Source organism: Acomys russatus, chromosome 16 (genome assembly GCF_903995435.1).
Source record: "Acomys russatus chromosome 16, mAcoRus1.1, whole genome shotgun sequence".
Lineage (NCBI taxonomy): Eukaryota > Metazoa > Chordata > Mammalia > Rodentia > Muridae > Acomys > Acomys russatus.
This window is the reverse complement of record NC_067152.1, coordinates 30597775-30624838: the sequence shown is the minus strand read 5'-3', so window position 1 is coordinate 30624838 and position 27064 is coordinate 30597775. Positions and strand designations below refer to the sequence as shown.

The following is a 27064-nucleotide window of genomic DNA, read 5'->3' as shown; positions in this document are numbered from 1 at the left end:
GAGTTGACAACATTAAGAGTTATGTTAGGTGATGGTTATAGATGTGAATATATGAGGATATAAAATATTTTAATTGTAATCCTTGAAATATGACACTTGTCCTAGTAAAATTGAAAAGAATGTTAGTTGAGGCTGGAGAGATGACTCAGTGGTTAAGAGCCTTCTGTTCTTGCAGAGGATCTGGCCTAATAGTGACTGACAGCCATCTGTAACTAGTTTCAGGGTATTGAATGCCTTCCTAAGATCTCCTTGGGCACCAGGCACACATGGTATACACACATACATATAGTCAAAGCACCCATGCACATAAAATTTTTTTAAAAGGATGTTGATTTATGCCCTTTACTTAGTGCCCTTTAGATTTTGTGTGTTTTCTTTATTTTGAGACATTTGGGAGGGGGCAGAACGATGTAACATACTTCTTAGTTCATCAGATATTTTAATAAAATTATAAAAAGTAAAATACTGTAAATTTCTTGCGGAAGAGATTTTCCTACTTTGTCTTGATCAGTGAAGAGAAAAGAACCCTGGGTAACAGTTTGGGCAGCTAGTCACTTTATGACCTAGATTAAGCTATGCCACACCTGAAATTTCATTCATTCATTTGTTCATTCATTTTGAAGAGGAGCTGTCCTAGAACTCACTATGTAGAAGGTTAGCCTCAGACTGACAGAGCCCACTTGCCACTGCCTTCCATTAAAGCACCACTCCCACCAATGCCACACCTCTTAATTGAAAATATCTTCCCTATGCAAATAGATGCGATGTGTGGCTTGACAGCTTAGGTTATTTCCTGTGGTGTTTAAGAGGATCAGATAGTTTTGAAAACTAAAAGCTTATTCAAATATGCTATGGAGAAAGTCTCAGTCCCTGTGGTTAATGATGCATTTCTCATTTATTTTTTTCCCCAATAATAACAAGTGCCTTCCAAGAGGTTTTGTGGAAGCACATTGGGATGCAAATCTTATTAGGTAATTAGGATAGAGAACAAAAGAATAAATGAAAGGAGACATTACTGTGGATGGAACATCTTTGGTTTATTTCACTTAGAGCTTATGTTTTTCTTAGACACATTTTAGATGGAGGCTTTTGTTATTTTGGTTTTGATAGGGGCGCAATGTGATAGACACAATGAATGATCTTGAAATTCAGAGTTTTGCTTTGGCCTCTTCACTGCTGAGATTACAGATGTGTGATACCTGGTTCACAACAGAAAGGATTTCTAAAGCTGATTAAGCTTGATCCTGCATACATTTCTCTCTCTCTCTGATATGATTTCTATGTAGCTCTGGCTGTCCTGGAACTCTCTGTAGACCAGGCTGGCCTTGATCCTCTGGGGTTCTGTCTCTCTCTATCCCCCCTACTTCGGCAGGGCTTCTTTGTGGAGCCTTGTCTGTCCTGGACTCACTTTGTAGATCAGGCTGGCCTCGAACTAACAGAAATCTGCCTCCCTGACTGCTGGGATTACTGGCGTGCGCCACTGTTGCTGGCAATATATATATGTATGTATGTATGTATGTGTATATATATGTATATATATAAAATAATACTATATAAAATTAGTGTGTAGATGAAAGTGAAGAGCTAATTAACAACATTCTTTAGGAAGATGGTTTTTCTGTTTAGCTCTCTTCAAAGTTTTTTTTTAAAGTATGTATGTGTGTGTATATATATTTATTACACATTTGGAGGCTAGAGGTTGACAATTATTGTTTTGTTTTGTTTTTCCCATTGAAGTTGGAGCTCAGTGATTGGCTAGGAAGTCTGGCTAGCTCATGAAGCCTGGGGAACCTCCAGTGTGCACTTTCCCCTCCCTCGTATTACAGGCATGAGCTCTGCTGTGCCTAGCTTTTTACATGTGCTAAGGATTCTGAAATCATCATGCTTTCCTTGCAGACACTTGACTGATTGAGCCATCTTCCTAGAGCCCTCTTTCAAAACTCTAGACAGAAAAATTGAGGAATTTACTAGCATTTCCAGATACTGCATTAAGAAATTGATTATGGTAGAAAAGAAAGTGTGGTGCTTGAGAAACAGTTCCACAGGTAAGAGCACTTTCTACTCTTGCAGAAGACCTGGGTTTAGTTTCAGGGAACCCAACATACTCAAATGATTTCCTCAGGTACTAGGTATGAATGTGGCCCTAACCCTTCAAGAACTACTGAATATTGGTGGAGGGGGCAGTCATTATCTTCAATTGTGTGCGCACTGGTTGATCTCAGCAGAAACCCTATAGACTGTCACTATGTATTTGTAGTTGGTTATTTTGTTTGTTTGATTTTAAGCTGGCTCTTGAGCTATAGCTGAGACAGATTGGGAAATTGAGGTTGTTCTGCCTCCATTTTTGTATTTGTCTCATTTTGCTTAGTTTTCCATTGGTCCATCATCTATAAGAAGGTAGATGTGGGGAAGTTTTGCTTGGTAATCTAAAGAAACTTGACCACTTCATGTATGTTTTAATTTAGCTTTATGGGAACAGTGATCTATCTGTAAAAGGGCCAGGAAGTGATTTTTGATTATAAAAACCCTTTTCCACACCCCAGTATAGAAAACATCTGGCATACACAGTACCATCACTTAGCTGCATCCTCAGGCTGATAATTCAATTAACAACAGAGCAAAATAACATCCCCCAAACTATCAACTTTTGTGGAGGACACTGTGATATAGCAAATGGTAAAATCGTAATAACAAGAGCTATCATTATAATTGTATTATCAGTTTTTAGTGTCTATGTTGAAAATTACCTCTTCTTACTTCAAACCGGTTGTTTCCACCAGCTCAGTGGAACAGTTGAGATCCTTCAGAGACTGTGTTAGAAGACTTTAGCCTTCACGGTACCCACACTTTATCCAGTGACTGCAGATGTGCAATCTTCAGGAAGAAAATTAATTTTCTTACCTCTAAGAATCTCAGTTTAGAGGTTGCTGAAATATTTTCTACTGTTTGAACTCTCTTCTGTTGGATAACCTCTGAGTTTAAGAGTGGCTATCCCAGCTGGGAACAGTGGCGTATGCCTGTAATCCCAGCAGCACTCGGGGAGGCAAAGGCAGGTGGATCTCTGAGTTCGAGGCCAGCCTGGTCTACAAAGTGAGTCCAGGATGACCAAGGTTACAGAGAGAAACTCTATTTTGAGGGGGCGGCAGCAGGAAGTAGATAATCCTTTTTAAAGAGATTTATTCATTTTTTTTAAAACTTCATATATGCATATGATATGTTTTTATCTTATTGACCTCCCTACTCTCTCCCCAACTATTTCCAGATCTACCTCCACCCCTAAATGTGATTGTTTCTTACCTCAAGACCTCTACTGGGGTTAAATAATATTTGTTGAACTTTGTATACATTAACATTTGGTAATATAAAGAGAATTTTAGTTCAGAAAACAAGAAAAACCTTTTCTCACTTAGAGTCAAGTCTTGTTAAGAGAACTAACTATAGGTATGTTAGTAGCTGCATGCATTGTCTAGTTTATAAATGTGAAGCAGTTAGTGATCTTGGAAGTACTGTGAACTTTTTTCTTTTGTTTTTTCGAGACACAGTTTCTCTGTGTGTCCTGGAGTCACCTTGAGAACCAGGCTGGCTTTGATCTGCCTGCACCTATCTCCTGAATGCTGGGATTAAAGGCATGTGCTACCATGCCCTGCTGAAGTACTGTGAATTTTTAGGAATTCTTAACATTGAGCTCAGACTTAAACTTGGCAACAAGTACCATTACCTCATGAGCCACCTCACCACCCCCTTTGTGGTCTACCTGGTTAGGTTATTATTTCACTGAACGCTTGTACATCAAAAAGGTCCCAGAGATTGAACTTAGATTGTCAGATTGGCAAGCACCTTTGCTTTCTGAATTACCTTACTGACCCCCAGTCCATTTTTTGATACAGTTGTACAGAGTCAGAATTTAAAAAAAAAAAAGAAGATTCTATTCATTTAGAGGCAAAATAGCCTAAAACTCTACTAGATTACAAGCATGCACCATCCCATCAGGTTATTATTATTATTTTTTTTTGTGATATAATTAATATTTTTGTATCACCTTTATATATATATACATATACATACATACATACATAATAGGGGCCAGCAAGGTGGCTCAATGGGTAAAGGCATTTATTCCAAACCTGGTGGCCTGGGTGTGATTTCCCCAGGACCCACATGGAGGAGATCCAGTTCCTGCAAACAAATTGTCCCTTGATCTCCACAAACCTCCCCACCATCCCTCTGCCTTAACAAATAAATGTTTAATACACACACACACACACACACACACACACACACAGAGGTCTTTTTTAAATTTACGAAACTGTGTAGCTCTAACACAACTATCTAGTTCTAGAAGATTTTTGCTATTTGTAAGTAAATACTGTATTCCAATAAGCAAAAACATTGTTCTTCCTCATTTCCCTTGGGCCATGACTTACTTACTGTTTATATAGATTTGCTTCTAGACATTTCACACAAATGGAATCATGATATTTTCTTTCAGTGCCTAGCTATTTTCATTTTTCATGATTCTTTTAACAGTTATGGATACTAACTTTAAACAAAAAAAAAGCAAAAACGAAACCTGCCTAATATTGCCTATAATAGTACTTAATTATTTACTACCTTTTGTGTGTATGATTTGCAACAGGGTCTCACTGCATAGCCTTGGCTGGAACTCAATGGGTAGCCAGTCTGGCCTCAATCATAGAGCTCTACCTGCCCCTGCCTCCTGAATGCTGGAATTAAAGGGATATGCCATCACATCCAGCTATTTAATATTTTTTGATCCAATAGTGTCCCAATGTGTGGTTCTGCCACATTTTGTTTGTTCATCTTTTAATGTGCTTTGGGTTATTTCTACCATTAGCTATGAAGAGTCATGTTCAGGTTTCTGTGGGCGAACCTGTGCTTTCAGCCATGCGTGTACCTAGGAGTACAATTACTGGGTCATAGAATAGCTTAATTTTTTGAAGTAGACTGTTTTCTGAAACTGTTCTATCATTTTACATTTTTATTAGCTATGAATAAGGATTCCAGTCTCTACACACTCTTTTCCACTGGGTATTCGCAGTCTTCCATGCTAGTGGCTAGCTTGGGTTTTAGGGTCTCTGATGACAAATGGTATTAATAATCTTACTGGTTATTTATATATCCATAGAGAAGTATCCATATAGTTAACCATTTTTATTTTAATTTGTTTGTGTATATATGATGTGTGTGAGTACATGTGCCCTGATTGCTGATCTTGCTCAGGAAGTGCTTTCCTGCTGATCCGTCTCACTGGCTCTGGTACTGTAGTGTTTATTGTTGGTTTTCTCTTTATTATTACAAGCTTGCTGTACCACAGAATGTGGTATACATTGGTTGTGTCCTTGCACATTTTATGTGTACTGTGTCTTTGGATTGCATTAAAAGACCACATTGAGTGATTGCCTTATTCCATCCAGGTTTCTGTAAGTACAGAGTAGGATGTTTAGACCAAGATGAGCTCATCATTCATCAATACCTTACTCTAGTTCTGTATTTCCTTCTAGTGTTTGTGTCATCGTATAAGAAAGTTTTGCCTAACTTACGGTCATGAGGAATTTGTGCTTCAATTTATTTTACTTATATAGGGCAAAGGCGTTTCATTGTGAGTTTGTTGTATGTGTATTAAAAATATTTCCTTGTACAAATGTTTCACAGATTAGAAATTGTTCAGGCTTAAGTTTTAAAATTTGGGGTGGGGTGTGTATGTGTGTGTGTATGATTTATTCATTTATTATTTATACAGTATTCTGCCTGCATGTGTGCCTGAATGCTAGAAGAGGACACCAGGTCTCATTATATAGGAAGTTGTGAACCACAATGTGGTTTCTGGGAATTGAACTTAGGATCTTTTGGAAGAGCAGTCAGTGGTCTCTGAGCCATCTCTCCAGCCTGGGAGCTATATATTTGAAGGAGTCCTTTATCAACAGAACTGCCTATATCCTCAGACTATCTCAAAATGGTGAAGTGATGATTGTTATATTACTCTTTTAAACTGTATTGTAGAATCTTTCGTGTGTGTGGTCAATTCAAGACCTCACCTCTAGGTTAAGTTGATTTACTCAAGTTGTGATGGGAGATTTTTACCTGAATGCTATTTAAAATTTGAGCTCATTTTTTATTGTGTTTCTAAGAATCATTTCCATTGGAGAGTTAGTTGTTGTATATAGATCAGGCAGAAAGGAATGAAGCTCCCAGTGCCGATTCTTGGTATTCCGTGGGGAGTATGCATGAGTAGACGTAAGAGGACAGCTCTGTGGAGTTACTTCTCGTCCCTTTGGGGGTCAGGTTCAGGTTGTCAGGCTTGTATGCTGTGCTTTTTACCCACTGAGCCATCTCAGCAGCCCAGGAATTATGCTTGCATAAACGTTAAACATGTACACATTTTTACATGTGGAAAAAATACATACTAGATATATGGCTTAGAATTGTTGCACAGCTTATTAATTTGCTAAAAACAAGAACTAGAATCTGATTTGTATTGCTTCAAAGCCAGGATTTCTCTGTAATTCCTTCAACAGTGAGCAATTCAGTGAGTGGTTGGGGTGTGCACCTGTAGGAATGAATGTGAGTGGCAGAGTAGGTAAAAGTGGTGGACAAATTAATACTGTAAACTATAAAAGGAGTAATTTTGACTTGAGGGAATTAAGAATTTTTAATTTAATGAGAACAATGTAAAACATTAAGCATTTATATATTTCTTTGCTTGTGAATGCTCTAGGTAATACCTAATGCAATGTAAGTAGTTATGTTACTTGTAAGTAGTTAGGCTGCATTACTTGGGCGGTAATGACAAAGAGTGTTTTGTGTTCAGCACACTGATGATTTCTTTTTCTCTGGACTTTTTATTTTGTTTTGTTTTTTGAGACAGGATTTTTCTTTGTAGCCTGGACTTGCTTTGTAGACCAGGCTAGCCTTGAACTCACAGTTGTCTACTGGCCTCTGCCTCCCAAATTCTGGGATTACAGGCGTGCACCACCACACCCAGCTCCCTGGATGTGTGTGTGTGTGTAGAAAGGGGTTCTCTGTGTAGCCTTGGCTGCTCTGGACTTGCTTTGTAGACAGGCAGGCCTTGAAGTCACAGAGATTTGCCTGCCTCTGCCTCCCCGAGTGCTGGAATTACAGGCTTGGGACACTGTGGCAGGCCATTTTACTTAGTTTTGCCTTAAAAACAAAAACAAAAAGTCAGACAGTTGTATTAAGAGTTAAGGTAAAACAACTGGGTATGGTGGCAGGGAGGCAGAAGTAGGAGGATTGCTGGGAATTTGAGGCCAGCCTGGTCTACAAAGCAAATACAGGGCAGCCAAGGCTACAAAGAAAAACCCTGCCTGAAAAACAAACAAATAAATAGTCAGCTTCCAAAAAAGGCAAAAGAAAGAAAACTTAACACTAAGTGTTTTGACTATTTGAGAGTACTGGTGTCAGGGAGGGAGATTAATTAGTTTAAAAAAAAAAAAAAACAATAAGCAAAAACAAAAGAGAAGGAAAGTCAAATGTAGTGTGCCTCTGTGAAGGTTAGATGATTCTGAGTGGAAGACCAGCCTGACTTATAGTGAGGTCCTGTCTTAATGTCCAGAATAATTTTGGGGGTGAGGGCAATAGGAAAGACAGTAGTGGTGGGGGAGAATGAGGGAATCTACTTACTCTTTGTCTTATCTGTTACCATTGAGGGAATTTTTTTTTTAACTCTTCATTTCTTGAGTGGGGGGCACACATGTGGAAGATAAACGGCTTTGTGGAGTGAGTTCTATTTTTTCACCTTCATGTGGATTCTAGAGGTGGAACTCTGGTTATCACATTTGCAGAACAAATGCTTTTTCTTGCTCAATCTAGCCAATACAAGAAATAATTTTCAGTGTGAATGTTGACAGTGTCAGGTGTTCCTTTCTGTTGATCATGTCAGTCCTGAGCATTTACAGAGGAAGACACTGACTTTACCAGAAAGGAGAGGAGAAACTTGATTCGTCTCTCTGCTACCAGGAATAGTGAAACTGTGGATAGATAAGCCATGTGATAAAGTGAAAATAACTTTGCCAATTTTCAAGAAAAATAACACTTTCAATTAAAGAAAGTCTCATCAGCCTAATTTGCAGTAGAAAGTATGTAGATTATGTGCTGTAGGAGCTTATATAATCATTTGTGTGGTGTGTAAGACATTGGGTTTCCAAGTACTTCCTGTTTTACAGAGGGCTGAGGTTTTGTTTGTAGCCTCTTTCTGTGTTCAAGGACTTGACTGTGTCAAACAAGGCCCTTGTATTTCTGATGGCCAGAAACATTTCTATAAGACAGGTGTCTGGGCCATCTGTGCGTGTCCTTCCTCATATCCTGTGTCTGTTCCACTGATGAATGTTGTCAACGCTTCTCTTCAGATTACATTCAGAATTCAAATGGCATGCTACAGTTTGGCTTCTATCACCCTAGTTTATGGGTACCCTTAGCCTTCTACATCTCCCTGATGCTCTTGATCATCTCCAGTGTGTTCTCCAACGGCGTTCACATATCAAAATGTAAACGATAATATACTGTTCTCCTGCTCAAATTTCCTTCCTGTTACAATCTAAAATTCTGGTTCTACCAAGTACCTACAGGATCCGGCTCTGCTCTTCACCATCTCACCTTTTGTCATTGTCTCTCAATAGGCTGAGTGTATCCCTCTCTGTTGATTTTGAGTTCTCTCTGCTTAAAAAGCTTTGGTCCAAATCTATTGTCATCTTGATTCAATTCTTCACCCTTATTCAGGTTTCTGCCACTTTAAATTGAAAAGGGGGAAAAAAGGGCTTTGATATCTAGCTTTAAAAGACAAGCCTCATTCTCTATTACCCATTTTGTTTACCCTTGCAGCACTCAATAACCAAATGATTTTTAAGCCCAGTGCAGTGGTACATGCCTGTAATCCCAGTACTTGGGGAGACAGAGATAGAGGCAGGTGGATCTCTGTGAGTAAGCTAGCCTGGTCTACAAAGCAAGTCCAGGACAGCCAAAGCTACACAGAGAAACCCTGTCAAAAGCAAAAAAAAAAGGTAAAAATAAGAACCACTTTTCAATGTATGCACACACAACTTGGGCCTTTTTGGTTTCTCCTCTTGTCTGGGTTGTAGATCTCTTGTTACTGGGTTTGCCTTGTTCAGCACCCCATCAAGAGTACTTTGAAACATAATATGTATCTAAAAAGTGTTTTGATTTACTGGTTAAAATTGTAGTTACTGTGAGCATAGCAGAGCCCAAATGAAGGATCCTGAAAGAAGACCTGGTAATGACCTTTACTTTGGCCAAAGCATATACACAAGGGATAAAGTTGAGTGTGTTTTCTAAAGATCCTAATATAAGCAGGAACCAGAGCAAATAGGCACTTTGTGGGCCATGTAAAGACTCGGAAAGGAGGGTTCTAGGTTTCTCGGAAGCAGTTGCTGTGTCCTGGTTCACCATGTACCGGATGGTGCTCTCTTGTCATATTCTTTACAGACAACTCGCTGGCTTGGGAAGTGTATTGTAGCAGTTGAGAATTTACAGGGAATGGTATTCTCAGTTGCTACTAGCCTTTGACTTTTGAAAACACTTTGTTGTTGTTTTGAAGGTAATATTTTTCTAAGCCATTTTGTGTTTTTCTGTTTTCTTTTCCTCCCACTTTGAACCATGAAGTCTATTTCCATTTTTAGGAAAGACAGAGTCTTAATATAATGCAGTTAGGTTTCTATTCAGAAAACTTCTGAGTTGTGATTAGATACCTGTCCTTAGTGTAATAGTGAGGGGTGAGCATGACCTTTTGATCTCACTTGCAGGAAAATGGTGGTATTTTGTAGAAGATGCTTTGTTTAAATATATTTGTCTGCTTCCATAATGCTGCCACATTGATCTCTGAATAGGTCCACTTAAATAGACTGACTAGAGGTAGTTACAAATTAACTCAAGTAAAAGTGTTTGCTGCACAGTATTGGTGACTTAAGTTCAATTCCTGGATCCCACGGCATAGAGAACCAGACAGTTGCCATCTGACCTTCACATGTGCACTCACACTCTCATACACATCACACCCACACAACAGTAAATTAAACATTAAGGTATGTTAACTGAAATTCCAGTAGTGTTTTGTTCTCTTAGCATCACAATTCATTTTGTTAGAATATATAGCCAGACACATTTTCACCTTTTTTCACTATTCATCAAAGCAACTAAATACTCAGGGTAGAGTAGGCAGCTGTTCTGTAAAGGACTGTGGAAGAGTAAAGTTGAGAAGTTAAAAGGTATTCTAAGATTTTTTTTTTTTGGTATTCTAAGATTTTAACCTCCCTTTTATTTTCTCTGAAAGCCTACTGTGATAGCACTCCTTGATAGTATTCAGAATCCAGTTCATATTGAATGTATTTTAGCATGTGGACTGTCAGTTATACCTGAGCCTGAACTCCTGCATGCACAGACTAGGTGTGTATTTATTGAGATAATTCCATTTCTAATAGTAAGTATCCTTAAAATGTTATATTTACTTTGTTAGGTCGTTAGAAAGAAAATACTGTATGTCAAGTACCAGACTCTTCAGGCTTTGAGTAAGTAGTAGCTACTTTTAGTATTACTAACACCAATGTGAAATGTATTCCTCTCTTACTATCATTGCAGAGTTTTAAAGCCCGAGAGAGAACTGAACTGAAATGGATAGTCGTGATAAATTCTTACCGCTAAAGTCTATATAGATCTGAAATGTTTGCAATGTTGAAATTATTGTTTTAGCCACGCTGTTGTTGTTGTTTTCAGCCAGGGCTCTTGTGTATTTCTGGCATGACCTCAAACTAATGCTCTTCCTAAGTGTGTTTCTATGTTCAGGTTTGTGGTTGGTTGGTTTTTGTTTGACTAGGTTTTGGGGGGTTGGGGGTGGAAGCTGTTGTTTTGGTCGTCTTTTTGGGGGAAAAAAATACATGCATTTAGTTGTTATGACTGACTGCCATGGAGCATATGAAAATGTCAGAGGACAGCTTGTGGGAGTGTGTTCTTATCTCTGTTTGCCATGTGGGTTCTGTGGCTCAAGCTCAGATCTTCTAGCTTTTTGGTTTGGTTTGGTTTTTCGAGAGAGGGTTTGTTTCTCTGTGTAGCCTTGGCTGTCCTAGACTCACTTTGTAGACCAAGCTGACCTCGAACTGACATCTATCCACCTGCCTCTGCCTCTCTACTTCTTTCTTTAAGGCATCTTTTCCTAATTATATTGATAGAGCATTTATACACGAGAAATTAGGCCCACTGTGGTGGTGCACGCCTTTAATCTCAGCATTTGGAGACAGAGGCAGGTGGATCTCTGTGAATTGGAGGCCAGCCTGGTCTACAAAGCAAATTCCAGGCCCACCAGGAATACAAATAAAAACCTATGTAAGTAAAAATAAAGAAGGATTATTACTTGGATGTCAGGGAGCACCCTTCTATTGACCTTCATTCTCAGCTATTAAGAGTTGCTTTTGTAGGCCAGGCGTGGTGGCACACGCCTTTAATCCCAGCACTCGGAGGCAGAGGCAGGTGGATCGCTGAGTTCGAGGCCAGCCTGGTCTACAAAGTGAGTCCAGGACAGCCAAGGCTACACAGAGAAACCTTGTCTCGAAAAACAAAACAACAACAAAAAAGCTGCTTTTGTTGAATTAGGAGCCAGAGAGTCTTTGGAAATGAAGTTTTGTGGCCTGAGGGGATAGGCACACATTTCCTCCCACTCGAATCAAGGCATTGGCACTTGGTGCCTCTGTATTTGGTCTAGACACTTGCTTTTAGTAGTAGTGCTTTCATTTCATGTGCCAAAGTTGCTTGATTAGGATAGGTAATGGTTTCTAAATAATCTTAGTGGTTGATAGGGACCTTTTACACATAGTATTCTTAGCCAGTTAGTTTTATAGCATTTGTGTTATAAACATGAATAAATATACCATATTTCATGGCTTGAATACATGTTTTAAGTATTTTTATAGAATCTACCTATATAATAATTGATAGTAGATTAAATATTTGTATACTTAGTTGCTATATTAGAGCCTTGAGAAATAGATAAGGGAGTTCCCAAGAATAGAAGCCTAGCCTCGGGCCATATGCATTTCTCTTAGAGGATTTCAAGCCTCTAAGCATTCTGTCCTCAGTCTCAGTTATGTCATCCTAAAGATCATTTATTTTGTTTGTTTGGTTGGTTGGTTGCTTGCTTGTTTTGTTTTATTTTGAGACAGAGTTTCTCTATTTAGCCTTGGCTGTTCTGGAACTTACTCTGCAGACCGACCAGGCTGGTCTCAAACTCAGAGACCTGCCTCTCGAGTGCTGGGATTAAAGGGGTGCACCACCACGCTCGGCCTTGAATCATTATTTCCTTTTTGTTAGTCCAACAAATTAATGACTGCTGGCTTTTGAAGGCCAGGCAATTTTCATTTGCTGCAGAAAACAGCATATAAATACTGCCCCTGTTTTTGTGTGGAGGGGGGGAGAGGGTTTGTCAAGACAATAAATTGTCATAAGTACTATGGTAAAAGCCTAACATGCTGTACATACAGCATGAGCAATCAGCCATGGAGACATAGGAAAAATGTCTGTTATAAGGATTGTAGCTCTTCCTCTAGTGCAGTGGTTGTAAACTTTCCTAATGCTTTGAACCTTTAGTACAGTCCCCCGTGTTGTTTTGACCCCAAACCAGAGAATTATTTTTTAATTATTTTATTTTATGTTCATTGATGTTTTGACTGCATGTGTGTCTGTGTGAGGGTATCAGATCCTCTGGAACAGGGGTCACAGACAATTGTGAGCTGCCATATGGGTGCTGGGAATTGAACCTGGGTCCTCTGGAAGAGCAGTCAGTGAATGCTCTTAACAGCTGAGCCATCTCTCTAGCCCCCCGTAAAACTATTTTCATAGCTAATTCATAACTAATTTTGCCACTGTTATGAATCGTAATCTGTTTTCTGATGGTCTTAGGTCACCCCTGTGAAAAGATCATTCAACTCCCTAAGGGGTCATGACCCACAGGTTGAGAACTGCTGCTGTAAGGTCTGGAAAGAAAGCAGCTGCCTCCTTGAACTGATCTAGTTTGAAAGGAATGCTTGATGGCTGAAGACAGGAGCAGGGAAATGACAATTAGGGGATTGTTTTATAGTGTTGTAATGAGTAAAAAAGTGGTGGCTTGGCCAAGTCATCGAGGTTGTGTGAATTAACGCAACAGTTAGCTTGTTATGTTTTGATTTGCTGGAGTTATAAAGAAGGAAAGACTTTCTGGTCTCAGAAGGTAGGTGAAAGGTGTATTGAGGTAGGAAATCTGGGAATGGTTGGTGGGGGCAGGAGAGTTCATATTCCTATGATACAGATACTGAACAGCTGGAATACATTATCTGGCTTTTTTTTTTTTTTTTGGAGGGGGGATACATATAAATGCATGTCATTACATGCTTTTCTTTCTTTTGGGGGGGGTTGTTTTTTGAGACAGGGTTTCTCTTGTGTAACAGCCCAGCCTGGCCTCCAACTCACAGTGATCCTCCTGCCTCTGCCTCCTAAGTGCTGGGATTAGAGGCATGTACCACCACCACCCGACTACCCAGTTACTTATTCCTTAGTCACAGTAAGCTTTGTCCCTCTTGATGCCATATTTCTCAGCAATTTTGTCTTGGAATGCAGATATTTCTGCTCAGTAACGGGCTCATAAAAACAGTGGCATGTAAGAAGTAGAATTAAACTGATAACTGGTTTAGAAGTGCAGTTTATTTTCTTTTCTCTTTTCCTTTTTTTTTTTTTTGTTTTTGTTTTTGTTTTGTTTTGTTTTGTTTTTTGTTTTGTCTTGTTCAGTCACTCACGTGTTCTAAGATGTCTATTGCATTTTATGTACCAATCACTGATGGTCCCTATAAAAAACAAATTCTGTTTAACCGTGGTGTTCTATTGAAATAATCTTGTTATGTATAAGACTGGCCTGAAACTCAGATTCACAACTGCTAGAACTACAGGCACATGGCACTATGCCAGGCTTTGACTTTCCATTCATACCTTTCTTTGTGAAGATTGAATACGGGTCAAATGGAATGTGCTTGAATTAAGATTGTGCATGGAATAAAAGTTTTAATGGGGGAAATTTTGCCTTGGGATGGCAAAATGATTTAACAGGTAAAAAGTTTGGTGTTCAGGTCTGACAGCTTGAAGATGGATCTATCTATCCCATCTTTAAAAAAACAAAAATTCATTCATTCATACGTTCATACATTCATACAGTATTCTGCCTGCATGTGAACCAGCAGGCCAGAAGAGGGCATCAGATCACATTATAGATGGTAGTGAGCCACCATGTGGTTGCTGGGAATTTGAACTCAGGACCTTTGGAAGAGCAGTCAGTGTTCTTAACCTCTGATTCTATCCATCCATCCATCCATCCATCCATCCATCCATCTATCTATCTATCTATCTGATTTCCTCAAACTCAATTTGTAGATCAGGTTGGCCTCAATGTCACAGAGATTAACCTACCTCTGCCTCCTGCTAGGATTAGAGATGGCATCACCAAGCCCAGCTCTATTTTATTTTATTTTGATGTAGAATCTCATTGTGGAACCCAGGCTGACCCTCACACATGACGTGTAGATGAAGCTGGCCTTGAACTCATAAAGGTCTTCTTGCCTCTGCCTCCCAAGTGCTAGGCAGGATTAAAGGTATATATCAGTACACAAGGCTTCAACCTGAGTTTCATCCCTAAATCCTGTAGTAAAAAGAGAGAAATTGCTTCCTAAAGTTATTCCCTGACCTGCCTATATGTGCAGGCATGCCACATTTATTTAAGACTATCCCAGGCTCTATTACAAAAGAGATTGCCAGCTCTGTGTTAAGCTTGTTGGCCAGCTAGAATTCTTTTTACACTATAGATCAGTCTGGGCAGCTGGAGCCTCCCATCATTTCAGAGTATTTAGGGTGGCTTGTGTGAGACGAAGTGGTTAGATGAGTCGGTGTCATGTTCTTCTTGCCAGTTCCCACTGCTCCTTTGGCTTTACTGAATTAGTCAGTTCAGTGGACGGTTAATGTTCTAATGGAATGTCCACTCTCTTTTTTGGCACATGTGTTTTGTTTGTACTTGTTCATATGGGTGTGTGGATGCAGGTGAGTAGGGGTATAGGTCGACACTGGGGTTCTTCTATTTACCAATTTATTATTTTGTTTGCTTGTTTTGAGGAGACAGAGTTTCACTTTGTAGCTCTGGCCTGTAATTGATTAGTGACCAGGCTAGTCTTGAACTCACAGGCCTCAGCCTCCTTGAATGCTGGGCTTAAAGGCATGGGCCATCTTGCCTGGCTTTACCTTGTTTTTTTTTTTGAAGGATGGTTTCTTCCTACTGAACCTGGAACTCACTGACTTGTCATGGATGGGTAGCCAGTGAGTTCAGTCCCCCAGTGCTAGGGTTATAGTGCTTACCACAATGTCCAGCTTGTGTATGAGTGCTTGGTGTTGAGGATCTGAAACCAGGTCCTTGGGTTTGAGCAAGAAGTATTTTACTAACTGTGCTATCTCCTTAACCTCCCTTGATTTTATAGTTGAAGAATAGCACTACTATAAACAATTCTGAAAATTTACATGTGTAAATGTGTTGTTTTAGATAAGTGATTTTTTTATTCGTATTTTATACCAGGAATTATGCATGGTTTCCCATCTGCCCTTTATATGAGTACACTCTCTAACACTTTGGCTTATATAGCAGATTTATTCATTATCTTTGTAGTTTAAAATATTGGACTGTCCAGAGATGTAAAAAAAATAAGTCATTGCCTGTAAATATTACAATTGAGGATGAAAAAGTGAAGAACCATTATCTAATTGTGGAATTACAGTGTCATCCAGGGCATAAGACATGATTTTTTTTTTTTTTTTTTTTGGTTTTTCAAGACAGGGTTTCTCTGTGTAGCCTTGGCCATCCTGGACTCACTTTGTAGACCAGGCTGGCCTAGGACTCACAGCGATCCGCCTGCCTCTGCCTCCCGAGTGCTGGGATTAAAGGCGTGCGCCACCACGCCCGGCCCGACATGATTTTATTGGCTAGTCAGAAACTGAGATTTCACTGGGCATTGCAGTGCCACGCCCAGCCTGACACACGTTTTATTTTAATATATGGGACTTAACTGTAATGGACAAGAGTAACAGATAAGGTAAGTAACATTAAGAGGTAAGGATGTAACAGGAAGACATTTTTAATTTTTTTTAAAGGTGTTTAAGTGTTTAAACCTCAACATTTGAAAGTCCAAGTCATCAAGAGAACTCAGAAAATTAGCAAGAAGGTACAGGACCCTTTTTTTTTTTAATTTTATTTTTAGCGCGTGCATGTGCACAAATGCATACAGGTGCCTGGCACATCTCACCTGTTGTTTTGAAACAAGGTCTTGGGGCTGGAGAGATGGCTCAGTGGTTAAGAACATCACTTGCTCTTCCAAAGGTCCTGAGTTCAATTCCCAGCAACCATATGGTGGTTTACAACCATCTGTAATGTGATGTGATACCCTCTTCTGTCAGGCCGAACACTGTATACATAATAATAAATAAATCTTTTAAAAAAAAGAAAAGAAAAGAAAAGAAACAAGATCTTATTTTTGTAACCCTGTCTGGCCTAGCATATGTAGCCCAGGCTGATTCAAACCTATTAAAGTCCTCCTCATTCAGCTTTTTAAGTGTTTGTCTTGCAGATGGGCACCATCACCCTCTTCTCTCACAGCTCTGACATCTTTAAAGCAGTATTCTATTGTAAAATGGCCCCTCTCAAAAAAAAAAAGCCTATCCAGTTACAGTTATGACCTAGTTTTGTAGACATTTGTAAGTTTACAAGTGTAAAAAAGAAACAGTTTGACTTACAGAAACTCATTAAGAAGAGTCAATATATGGTATGTTAGATTTCATTATTTCCCTTAGCCCTTATTGCAGTATTTATTGTTTTTAAATACATATTTCATGCTTTTTATTTAATTATGCCTGAATATAAACTAGCCTGTATTGTTAAGGGGCTGTGATTTGTTTGGTTGAAAGTACAACACTCTTTTCCTACTAAAAGTATTTCATTACATGATGTAATAAATGGCCAGCATTCTGCCATTGTTCTTTGTTATATGTATTATATATACACATTTCTGTATATCTGATAGTGGATTTATTTAGATCAGAATCCAGAAAGTGCCTTACGCACACTACATTTTTTGCTTATGTGTTTTAAACTTGGCTTAATCTGTAATATTTCCCCTACCAGTACTCATGCATTTATTTGTTACAATGGGTCATTTATCCTATACTGCTCTCTACTTTCTGAGTGTGTGTCCCTGCGGTGTTAACTATGCTCTCTCTCTGTCTTACATTATATATACGGATAATTTATTCTAGAGATGTGATTGTTGGTTTCAGAGTGGCAAGAATGCTTTGTAGATGAGTCTGTGTGCTCCCTATTGCATCAAAAGTTACACAATGTCCTTTATTGTACTATTAAGGCTCATCGCTAGGTTAGGTTAAGGTGCTAGACGAGGCAATGTGAGGCCTTTCTTTACATATTTTAAAGAGGTCAAAGGTGCATGTGTGGTTTGTGCTTGTGAGTATGCACAAAAGGTGCAGACCAGAGGATAGCTTTAGGTGAGTGTCATTCTCAGAAAGTCCATCTCTTTTGAGACAGGGTCTGTCAGACTTGGCTAGGCACTTGAGCACCTTGGATTCGCTTTTAGTTCTGGTCTCAGTGCTGGAATTATGTGCTCATCAACATGAGTACTAGAGATGGAACTTAGATCCTCAGGCTTGCAAGGCAGTCGCTTTGCCAACTGAGCTATCTCCCAAATCTTTTTGCTTTTCTTGTCCTCCCTCCCTGCCTCCCTCCCATCTTTCTTTCTTTCTTTCTTTTGTTTTGAAACAGGGCTTCCCTGTATAGCCCTGGCTATCCAGGCTTTGTAAACCAGGCTGCCTTTGAACTCAGAGATCTATCTGCATACCTTTGTTCTCAAAGTGCTGGGGTTAAAGGCGAGCCTCCTTTTTAAAGTTAAATTTGGTTGGGGCTGAAGAGATGACTCTCAGTGAAGAGTACTGTTATTCCTGCAGAGGACCAATGTTCAATTCCCAGTACTCACATGATAACTCACGACTACCTGTAACTCTGGTTACAGAGATTTTTCTGGCATCTTTTGGGCACCATGTATGCATGTGGTCCACATACGTATACAGACAAACCACCCCTATACATAATATAGAAGTAAAACCTTTAAAACCTTTTTCTTTTGGACTACATTTTGCTATGTAGCACAAGCTAAGCTTTCTACCTCAGCTTTATGAAAACTGTGGATTTATGTAAATTCAGGGTCTTTAGAAACTGGAGATACCTTATGTTGATCAAATGGATAGTAGATCTTTCTGTCATTTGATAAATGTGTTGTGATTAGTGGGGGGTGTTTAATGCTGCGTATGCAAAAAAAATGACAAAATGTTTAGAGTAGATAAATAAAAGGTCTCTTTTCAGTGGCTGGAGAAATGACTTCCTGTTCTCTGAGGTTCTAAACTTAGTTCCCAGCAGCCATGTCTAGTAGCTTCCAGCCCTAAGAGGATCTGATATCCTCTGTAGTTCTCCACGGGCACTTGCATATACATGCTAATTATGCACACAGGCACTTGGCCTTTTTTAAAAAAAAAAAAAAAGCCAGCTGTAATGGCTCAAGCCTATAATCCCAGCACTCAGGAAAATGAAGGCAGGTGGAGCTCTGTGAGTTCAAGGCCAGCCTGGTCTACAAAGAAACAGCCAAGGCTACACACAGGAACTCAGGAGGCAGAAGCAGGCAGATAGCTGTGAATTTGAGACCAGCCCAGTCTATATAGAGTTCCCAGACAGCCAGGGCTACACAGAGAAGCCCTATCTTGAAAAAACAAAAACCAACTGGAGTTGCAGGTGGTTATGAGCCATCATGTGGGTACTGGGAATTGAACTCAGCTCCTCTGTTGAGCCATCTCTCTGGCTGCACCATTATCACCACACATGCTTTTCCATGAGCCCCTCCACCCCCACCCCCCAAGACAAGGTTTCTCTGTACCTCTGGCAGTCCTGGAACTCTATAGATGTAGACCAGCTGGCTTGAAACTCAACAGAGGTACAACTGTCTCTTGTTTCCCAACTGCTGGGATTAAAGGCTCTACCCTACCTCCACCTGGCCACTTTTTTTTTTTTTTAAAGATTTATTTATTATATATACAGTGCTCTGCCTGCATGTATGCCTGCAGTCCAGAAGAGGGCATCACATCACATTATGGATGGTTGTGAGCCACCATGTGGTTGCTGGGAATTGAACTCATGAGCTCTGGAAGAGCAGTCAGTGTCCTTAACCTCTGAGCCATCTCTCCAGCCCCCTGGCCACTTTTGTTTGTTTGTTTGTTTTGGGGTTTTATTTGGTTGTTTTGGTTTTGGTTTTTCAAGACCATGTTTCTCTGTGTAGCCTTGGCTTTACTGGACTTGCTTTGTAGACCAGGCTGACCTTAACTCATAGAGATCTGCCTGCCTCTGCCTCTCTGAGTGCTGGGGTTACAGGCATGTGCCACAGCACCCAACTCTTTAATATATATATGTGGGGGGGGTGTTATCCCACTGGAATTGGAGTTACAGGCAGTTGTGAGCTTATATGTGGGTGCTGAGAATTGAACCCAGATTTTCTGGAGGAAAGGCCAGTGTTCTTAGGCAGATCTCTGTGAGTTCAAGGCCAGCCTGGTTTACAAAGCACATCTAGAACAGCCTAAGCTACACAGAGAAACCCTGTGTTGAAAAACCAAGAAAAAATTTGTTTTATTTTATGTGTATGAGTGTTTGTCTGTACACCACTTGTGTGTGCCTGGTGCCTCTGGAGGTCAGAAGAGGGCATTGGAATCCATGGAACTGGAGTTGTGGGTGGTTATTAACTGCTTGTGGGTGCTGGAAATTGATCCTGGGTCTTCTGCCAGAACAAGTGCTCTTAGCTACTCAACTATCTACATATATCTACATATACATATAAATATATATATTGGGGGGGTTAAATTTTATATTTTTTTCTTTTTGCTAAAAGTATTATGGTGATAGAAGGGCCAGGATCTTTTAGGGCATATCATCCCGGCACAGAAATTTGTAAAATTTTTTTGTGATTCCACCTTTGATCTTGCTAGTATTTCTAAGCAGAAGTCAATGTGTTTGAGAAATAAATACATTAGTGCCTTGTATGCTGTTACTACTGTTGTTGAGCATCATCTGCACCAATGCTGAGGCACGAGTAATAAAATTAATGTGATACATTAAATCAGTAGTTATACTATTTTCTCAGAATTTGCAAGAACATTGGCTGCTTTTGGAGTGGACTGGAATTAAATTCCCAACACCCACTGGGAATCTGGTGACTCAAAACTGCCTGTAATGGAAGCTCCAAGGAATCAGACACCTTCTCACTACACTGCACCCCCAATCATGTCCACATGAGCACATGAATGCACACAAATCCAAAATCTAGAGATTCACACTTAGTATAATGCATGTACTTTTCCTTTGCTAGAAGCTGTAAATACTAAGTCAGTATAACAGCCCTTTGAACTTGGGCAGTCCCCTCATTTTATCAAGGAAGAAACAGACTTAGAGTAGAGAGAAGAACATGTTTTCTGTATTGCATATAATCATGCCTTTTAAACTCACTCCAGTTGGTTATTTTGCTTCAGCTCTGTTCTTCCTTGAATTGCTGCTTCTCTCACATTTTTGTTTTTTATGAGAAATGTTCCTAGCCAGTGTGGTATATGTTGATACAAGTCCAGCACTCAAGAGGCTGGCCAAGGAAGATTAAGGCCAACCTTGGCAAAAACCAAAAACAGACTGGATGTAGTGGTGTATACCTGTAATCCTAGCACTCTGGAAGGCAGAGGTAGGTGGATCTCTGTGAAAGTTTCTGGAATTTGCCTTAGGAATTTCTTTTCATCTTATTTTTTCGCCTTTTTCTCTTTTGTGCCTTTGATGATAAAGAATTGAAATCCAAGGTTGTAGTTATTGTATGTTCTTATCTAAGATACATCCTGTGCATTGGTAGTAATATTTCATCATTTTATGAATAACATGACTATGAGGGAGATATTGTTATTTCCAAAGGTCAATTTATATGTTTAGGATTATAAAGAGTAGAAACATTGCTTGAACATTATATTTATGCTCGTTGTTTCAAATTGCTGTTGTTGTTGTTGCTTTGGGGGTGGGGGCTGGTTTTTCAAGTCAGGGTTTCTCTGTTGTAGCCTTGCCTATCCTGGACTCATTTTGTAGATCAGGTTGGCCTTGAATTCACAGAGATCCACTTGCCTCTACTTCCCTGAGTGCTAGGATTAGAGGAGTGCGCCACCATGCCTGGCTTAATTTGGATTTCTTTCTTTAAAAAAAATACTTGCTTATTTTATTATTATGTATACAATGTTCTGCCTTCATGTGTGCCGCCCATCAGAAGAAGACACCAGATCTCATTATAGATAGCTATGATGGCATATAGATAGCAGCAAGCATGTGGTTGCTGGGGATTGAACTCAGAGCCTTTGGAACAGCAGCCAGTGAATGCTATTAACCTCTGAGCCATCTCTCCAGCCCTACTTTGGATTTCTTAATAGAGCCCTTCTTTGGATTAGAAGGAAAGAACTGGAGACAAGATTGAAATTGGGAATTAAAAATAAAATTGTAACCCACTATTCCTGTTTTTTGTTTTAGTTTTTTTTATTTTATGTGTATGAGATTTCTTTTCTTGCTTGTTCCTCTCTGTACTACACATGTGAGCCTGGTATCTGAGGAGGCAGTGAGCTCACATGTCTCCATGTGGGTGCTGAGAATGGAAACAAGGGTTCTTAGCCACTGAGGCAGCTCCCAGCTCCCGTCCAGCCCTGCTCTTTATTGGATTACTAAATCTTCCATTTTGAGTAAAACTAGAAGACTTTAAAAGTAACACTAGGCAAGATCAGGTGTTTGTGATGTAGTTTAGAATCTAGGTTTTGTTGTTACTTTTAGATAGATCAGTAACTTTCGCTGTAGTTTTTCTCAGATAAAAGTACGTGTTGTTCTGGTAGTTTGGGGAGGACTGGTAAACACTGTCAAGATGGTACATATAAAAGTGCATACTTTCGATATAATAGTCTTTTGGATTTATGGCCTACTAAGGAATTGAGTGAATTGGGCACTACAGCAAATTCTCACTTTTCACTATTAGCAGAAATCAAAAACACCTAGCACTTCTTTCTGTTTTAAAAAGGTCTTGTTGCTGGGTGTAGTGGTATACACCTTTAATCCCAGCATCAGTGGCAGGTGGATCTTTGTGAGCTAGAGGATAGCCTGATCTACATAGCATGTTTCAGGATAGCCAAAGCTACATACACTCTGGGTGTGGGTGTGTGGCACTTTAATTTTAGCAAAACTAGTGGTGATAACATCTTGTCATTTTCCCCCTGTGGTCCAGTAGGAAAGATCATGCTGTTCAGAATCCACTATATAATTTTTACTTAAACAGAAGGGCCCTGGTTCTCACATGAAGAGCTACTAATCTTGTTACTACTATTCCTTCTAACAAAATAATTTCTTCTGACAGTACTATTCAGGATGATTTTAACATGCTAAAGGAACCTCAGAATAAAATCTAAAAACAAAAAGTAATCCTTTCTTATTTGACATATTAGTGAAACACTAAGCTGAATCTTAAATTTCCTTTTTTTTTTTTTTTTTTTTAATTTATTTTTTATTATGGATACAGTGCTCTGCCTGCATGTTCACCTGCAGGCCAGAAGAGGATATCAGATCACATTGTAGATGGTTGTGAGCCACCATGTGGTTGCTGGGAATTGAACTCAGGACCTCTGGAAGAACAGTCAGTGTTCTTAACCTCTGAACCATCTCTCCATCCCTAAATCTTAAATTTTCAAAAAGAAAATAGGTGCTATTCAGCATATGGCTTTAGAAGAGTAGAGTTTATTTTTACAGCATTTCCTCCTCAACTACTATGTATTGGTTTGTGGAGAATATTTTTAGTTCTAGGTATATGTAAATACTGTACTAAATCAGTGAGAACTATTAAAATTGAAGTTCAGGCAACTAAAAAGAAACCTATTAATATTGTATATAAATTAGAACTGACATTTAGCCGGCTGTTTTTGTTTTTCGAGACAGGGTTTCTCTGTAGACTTGGCTTTCCTGGACTTGCTTTGTAGATCAAACTGTTCTCGAACTCACAGTGATCCTCTTGCCTCTGCCTCTCCCAGTGCTGAGATTACAGGTGTGTGCCACCCTGCCTGGCTCAGTATCTTTTCAAACAGACCTTTAAAGTGTTTTGCTTTTTTCTCTAACACATTGACAATAAACACGGGGGAAAATACGATGTTAAAATGTCAAAACTCAAGAGATTTTTTTGGTTTTTTTGAGACAGGGTTTCTCTGTGTGGCCTTGGCTGTCCCGGACTCACTTTGTAGACCAGGCTGGCCTCGAACTCAAAGAGATCTGCATGCCTCCTCCTTGTGGGCCCCACCATGCCCAGACTCCAAGCACATTTTTGTACATTCTTATTGACCTGTCCTTTTGTGTATTTTTTTATTTTCATGTGTTCCCATTCTACATTGTTGAAATAAGTCTTTGGTTTATACTGTAATTGCTAAGCAGTAGTACATTGAATTTAATACGTGTATGTATCAGCAATATCACACTTAATTTTTGCTTTTATATATATTTTCCTCTTATCATTCATTGCCTTTGGAGCTTTAGTCATGTTGATACATAACACTCTGGTATTACCATAGGAAAAAATTTTTAAAGGAATAAACTAATTTATTTGCTTTTATTAGCAGAATTCGATTATGTAACGAACTTGTTTGTTTATGCATTTTTTTTTTTTTTTAAACCAAGCCAAATTGCTCTTGGTGGTGGTGTGGGGCGTGAAGCACATGCCTAATCCTAATCTGGAGGCAGAGACAGGTGGATCTCAGTGAGTTAGAGGCCAGCCTGGTCTACAAAGTCGAGGACTACAAGATAAACTCTGTCTAGAAAAACAAAGAAAAGAAAAATGGTTGTACCAGTTTTTATAGTTACATCAATATAAAATAGGTTCTTTTTTTCTTTTTTTCTTTTTTTTTTTTTAATCTTACCAGTTTCTGCTTTTATGGAACTTTTTTCCAATCTGTTTGAAACTTGGTATGTTTATGTATTTGCATTTTTCTCAGTGAATTAAACAATATCGTGGACTTCTGTTAAGTTTTTATATATAGTCCTCTTTGTAAGAATTACTGTAAACCGGGCATGGTCATGCACACCTTTAATCCCAGCACTCATGAGGCAGAGGCAGGCAGATCGCTGTGTGTTCAAGGCCAGCCTCGTCTGTAGGGCGAGTCCCTGTCTTGAAAAACGAAGGAAGGAAGGAAAGAAGGAAAGAAAGAAGGAAGGAAGAATTCTTGTGTTTTTAGAGACAGGATCTCACTCTGTAGCCTAGGCCCTCAGTCTTGTGGTAATCCTTCATTTCTCAGCTTCCATGGGGTGGGGTTAACAGGTGTGTGCTGCCATGTCCTGCCTGACACTAACTCCTCAGGGTGCTTGATTCAGACATTCTCTATTAACAAATGGTTGTTCTTTAACTTTGTTCACTGGGTCTTTTCTTGTGTGCTCAGAATTTGGTTGTGTTTCTGTGCCTTTTTTGAAAATTCTTCCCTGCTCTAGGTCTCATACTCATTTGCATTAGCTCTAGAGGTAAAGCAGTATGAAAATCTAGGGTCATGGCAGTAATTCATACAAAAAAAAAGTTATTTTAATAAGTCTGTGATATCTGGTCATTCAATTTTACCTTTCTGGGTTTCTGTTCTCAGCTTTTAATTAAAGCCATTTTAGAGGTGCTAGAGAGGTGGCATGGTGCCTGAGAGTACTGGCTGCCCTTTAGAGCGCCTGTATTTGAGTTGCAGCACCCACTTGGTGGGGACCAACTCCCTCTGCTGGCCTCCGTGATTGCCAGGCATGCACACTCTGCGTAGACATATCTGCAGGCCAAACACCCATACACACAAAATTAAAATATTTAAATTACCCCTTCCCCAAATAAACCTCAACTGTTTTAGGTGTAGACGCTGTAGCTAGCACACACCTGAGATTTCTAACTGTGGAGGTGGAAGCTGGGTGATGAGTGGTCCAAGGCCATCCTTAGCTAGCTGGGTGATGAGTGGTCCAAGGCCATCCTTAGCTAGCAAGTTTAAGGATACCCTGAGAGAAGCCCCTGCCTTCAAGCAACAGCAGTTACGAAAGCCTAAGCAAACCAAATTCAACTGAGATTAAAAACAGATATTCTTAGCTGTATTTGGGAACCACAGTACTAAAAGAGTGTATTCTGTAATTTATATAGATTATTATGACATTCTGATTTTATTTTTTAAAATTCCATGGTATTAGCTTTCATTGTGTTGCTAAGAAACTTGCCAAGAAAATGAAGGTTCTACTCTACTGTGAAGTTTTGTATTTTGATCTTTTAAAAAAAAAAAAACTGTTGAATGTCTATAGTTGTAATAATTGGTAAAGCTTCTAGATTTTAAAAATAAAATCAAAGCCGAGCGGTGGTGGCACATGCCTTTAATCCCAGCACTCCGGAGGCAGAGGCAGGCGGATCGCTGTGAGTTCGAGGCCAGCCTGGTCTACAAAGTGAGTCCAGGACAGCCAAAACTACACAGAGAAACCCTGTCTTGAAAAACAAAACAAAACAAAACAAAATCAAGCACTAGGAAAGCAGAGACAAGTGGATCTCTTGAGTTCCAGGACAGCCAGAGCTACGTAGTAAAATCCTGCTGAGGAAGAAGGGGGTGGGGCAGAGACGGGGAGGAAGGGAGAGATTGAGATTGTTAAAATACTATTTTAACAAAGTAATCTTTTATCTCCTGAGAGTCTAAAGCAGTTTCAGAAGAACTTTATGCCAGTGTCAGAGTACCCCTCTACTTAGTTAACTTCAAAAGGAAATTTAATGAAGAGCCTTAAACACACATACAATACCCAATGTCGCCTGTGGATTGGGTGCTTTGTCTTTTTGTCTGTCTTTACGTCACAGTTAGTCTGTTTAAGAACTTACCCACACTACTCTCCCCGTTTGCTATGGACGTTAGTACTGCTCTTGGATTTCACTCAGTTTATTTCCTTGTAGGAAACGCAGGTCTGAATGGAGATGGGCTGCAGACCGAGCAGCTATTGTCAGCCGCTGGAACTGGCTTCAGGCCCATGTTTCTGACTTGGAGTATCGAATTCGTCAACAAACAGATATTTACAAACAGATACGTGCTAATAAGGTAAGGGATACATTTCTGGTGTTTTCTGACCAGTTTAAAAGCCATTGTTTCAATAATTCTTTAATTATGTCAAGATAAATGGTTTAACAATTCACTATAGCTGTTTAATTTAAGGGCCTGATGGTACTAGTGTAGCTCAGAAAACAGTAGAATGCAACCCTCAGCTGACATGTGATTACAAAACAATGATGCGTGGGCAAAAATGAGAAAAAGAAACATATAATAACAGACTGATGTGCTTGTTTTATTTGAGAAAGGCATATCTCCTGCTTATCTGATGAGACGTTCTCTATTCCTAAGCTTTTTCTTAAAGGAAATTTTCAATTAAAAGATTATCCGAAACAGACATAACAAATGATAGGAATTTTAAGTTCTTGTGTTCTGTGACTGATAATTGCCTTGACAGTGACACTGAGCAGTTTTTCTTCTCCTTGATAAGTCATTTCCGAAAAAAAGATATTTTGTTCTCTTTTTAACTGGAGGGAAATCATGCACCAGCAGCAAACCCTATGTACCTACAGTGGCCTCTGGTAGGATATACTAGTCCTCTCATGGTGCTTACATTCTTGCAAGACGTGTTTTATAGTAGTTTGTGCTTGTGGGCTCTAGAGACTGAACTCAGGTCATCAGGCTTGGTGGCATGCACCTGAACTTGCTAAATTGTCTCTTGAGTCCAATGCAAAAATTTCAAAGCTCAAGGTGCAGGCTGGAGAGATGGCTCAGTGGTTAAGAGTGCTTCTGCTCCTCCTAAGGAGCTTTCTGAATTCATTCCTAGCATTCATGTCAGACTTCACAACTG

At 39.4% G+C, this 27064-nt stretch overlaps 1 protein-coding gene across 7 annotated transcripts in view; it reads left to right on the top strand.

Annotated features, from left to right (window-relative positions):
* The window catches only part of Kansl1 (KAT8 regulatory NSL complex subunit 1), a 128752-nt gene that overhangs the window by 58807 nt on the left and 42881 nt on the right, over window positions 1–27064 (top strand). For all 7 annotated transcript variants that reach the window (XM_051158835.1, XM_051158834.1, XM_051158838.1 and 4 more), the window contains one exon: window positions 26124–26265. In XM_051158835.1, coding sequence (XP_051014792.1) covers window positions 26124–26265 — 142 coding nt within the window. The remainder of the gene's footprint in view (window positions 1–26123; window positions 26266–27064) is intronic.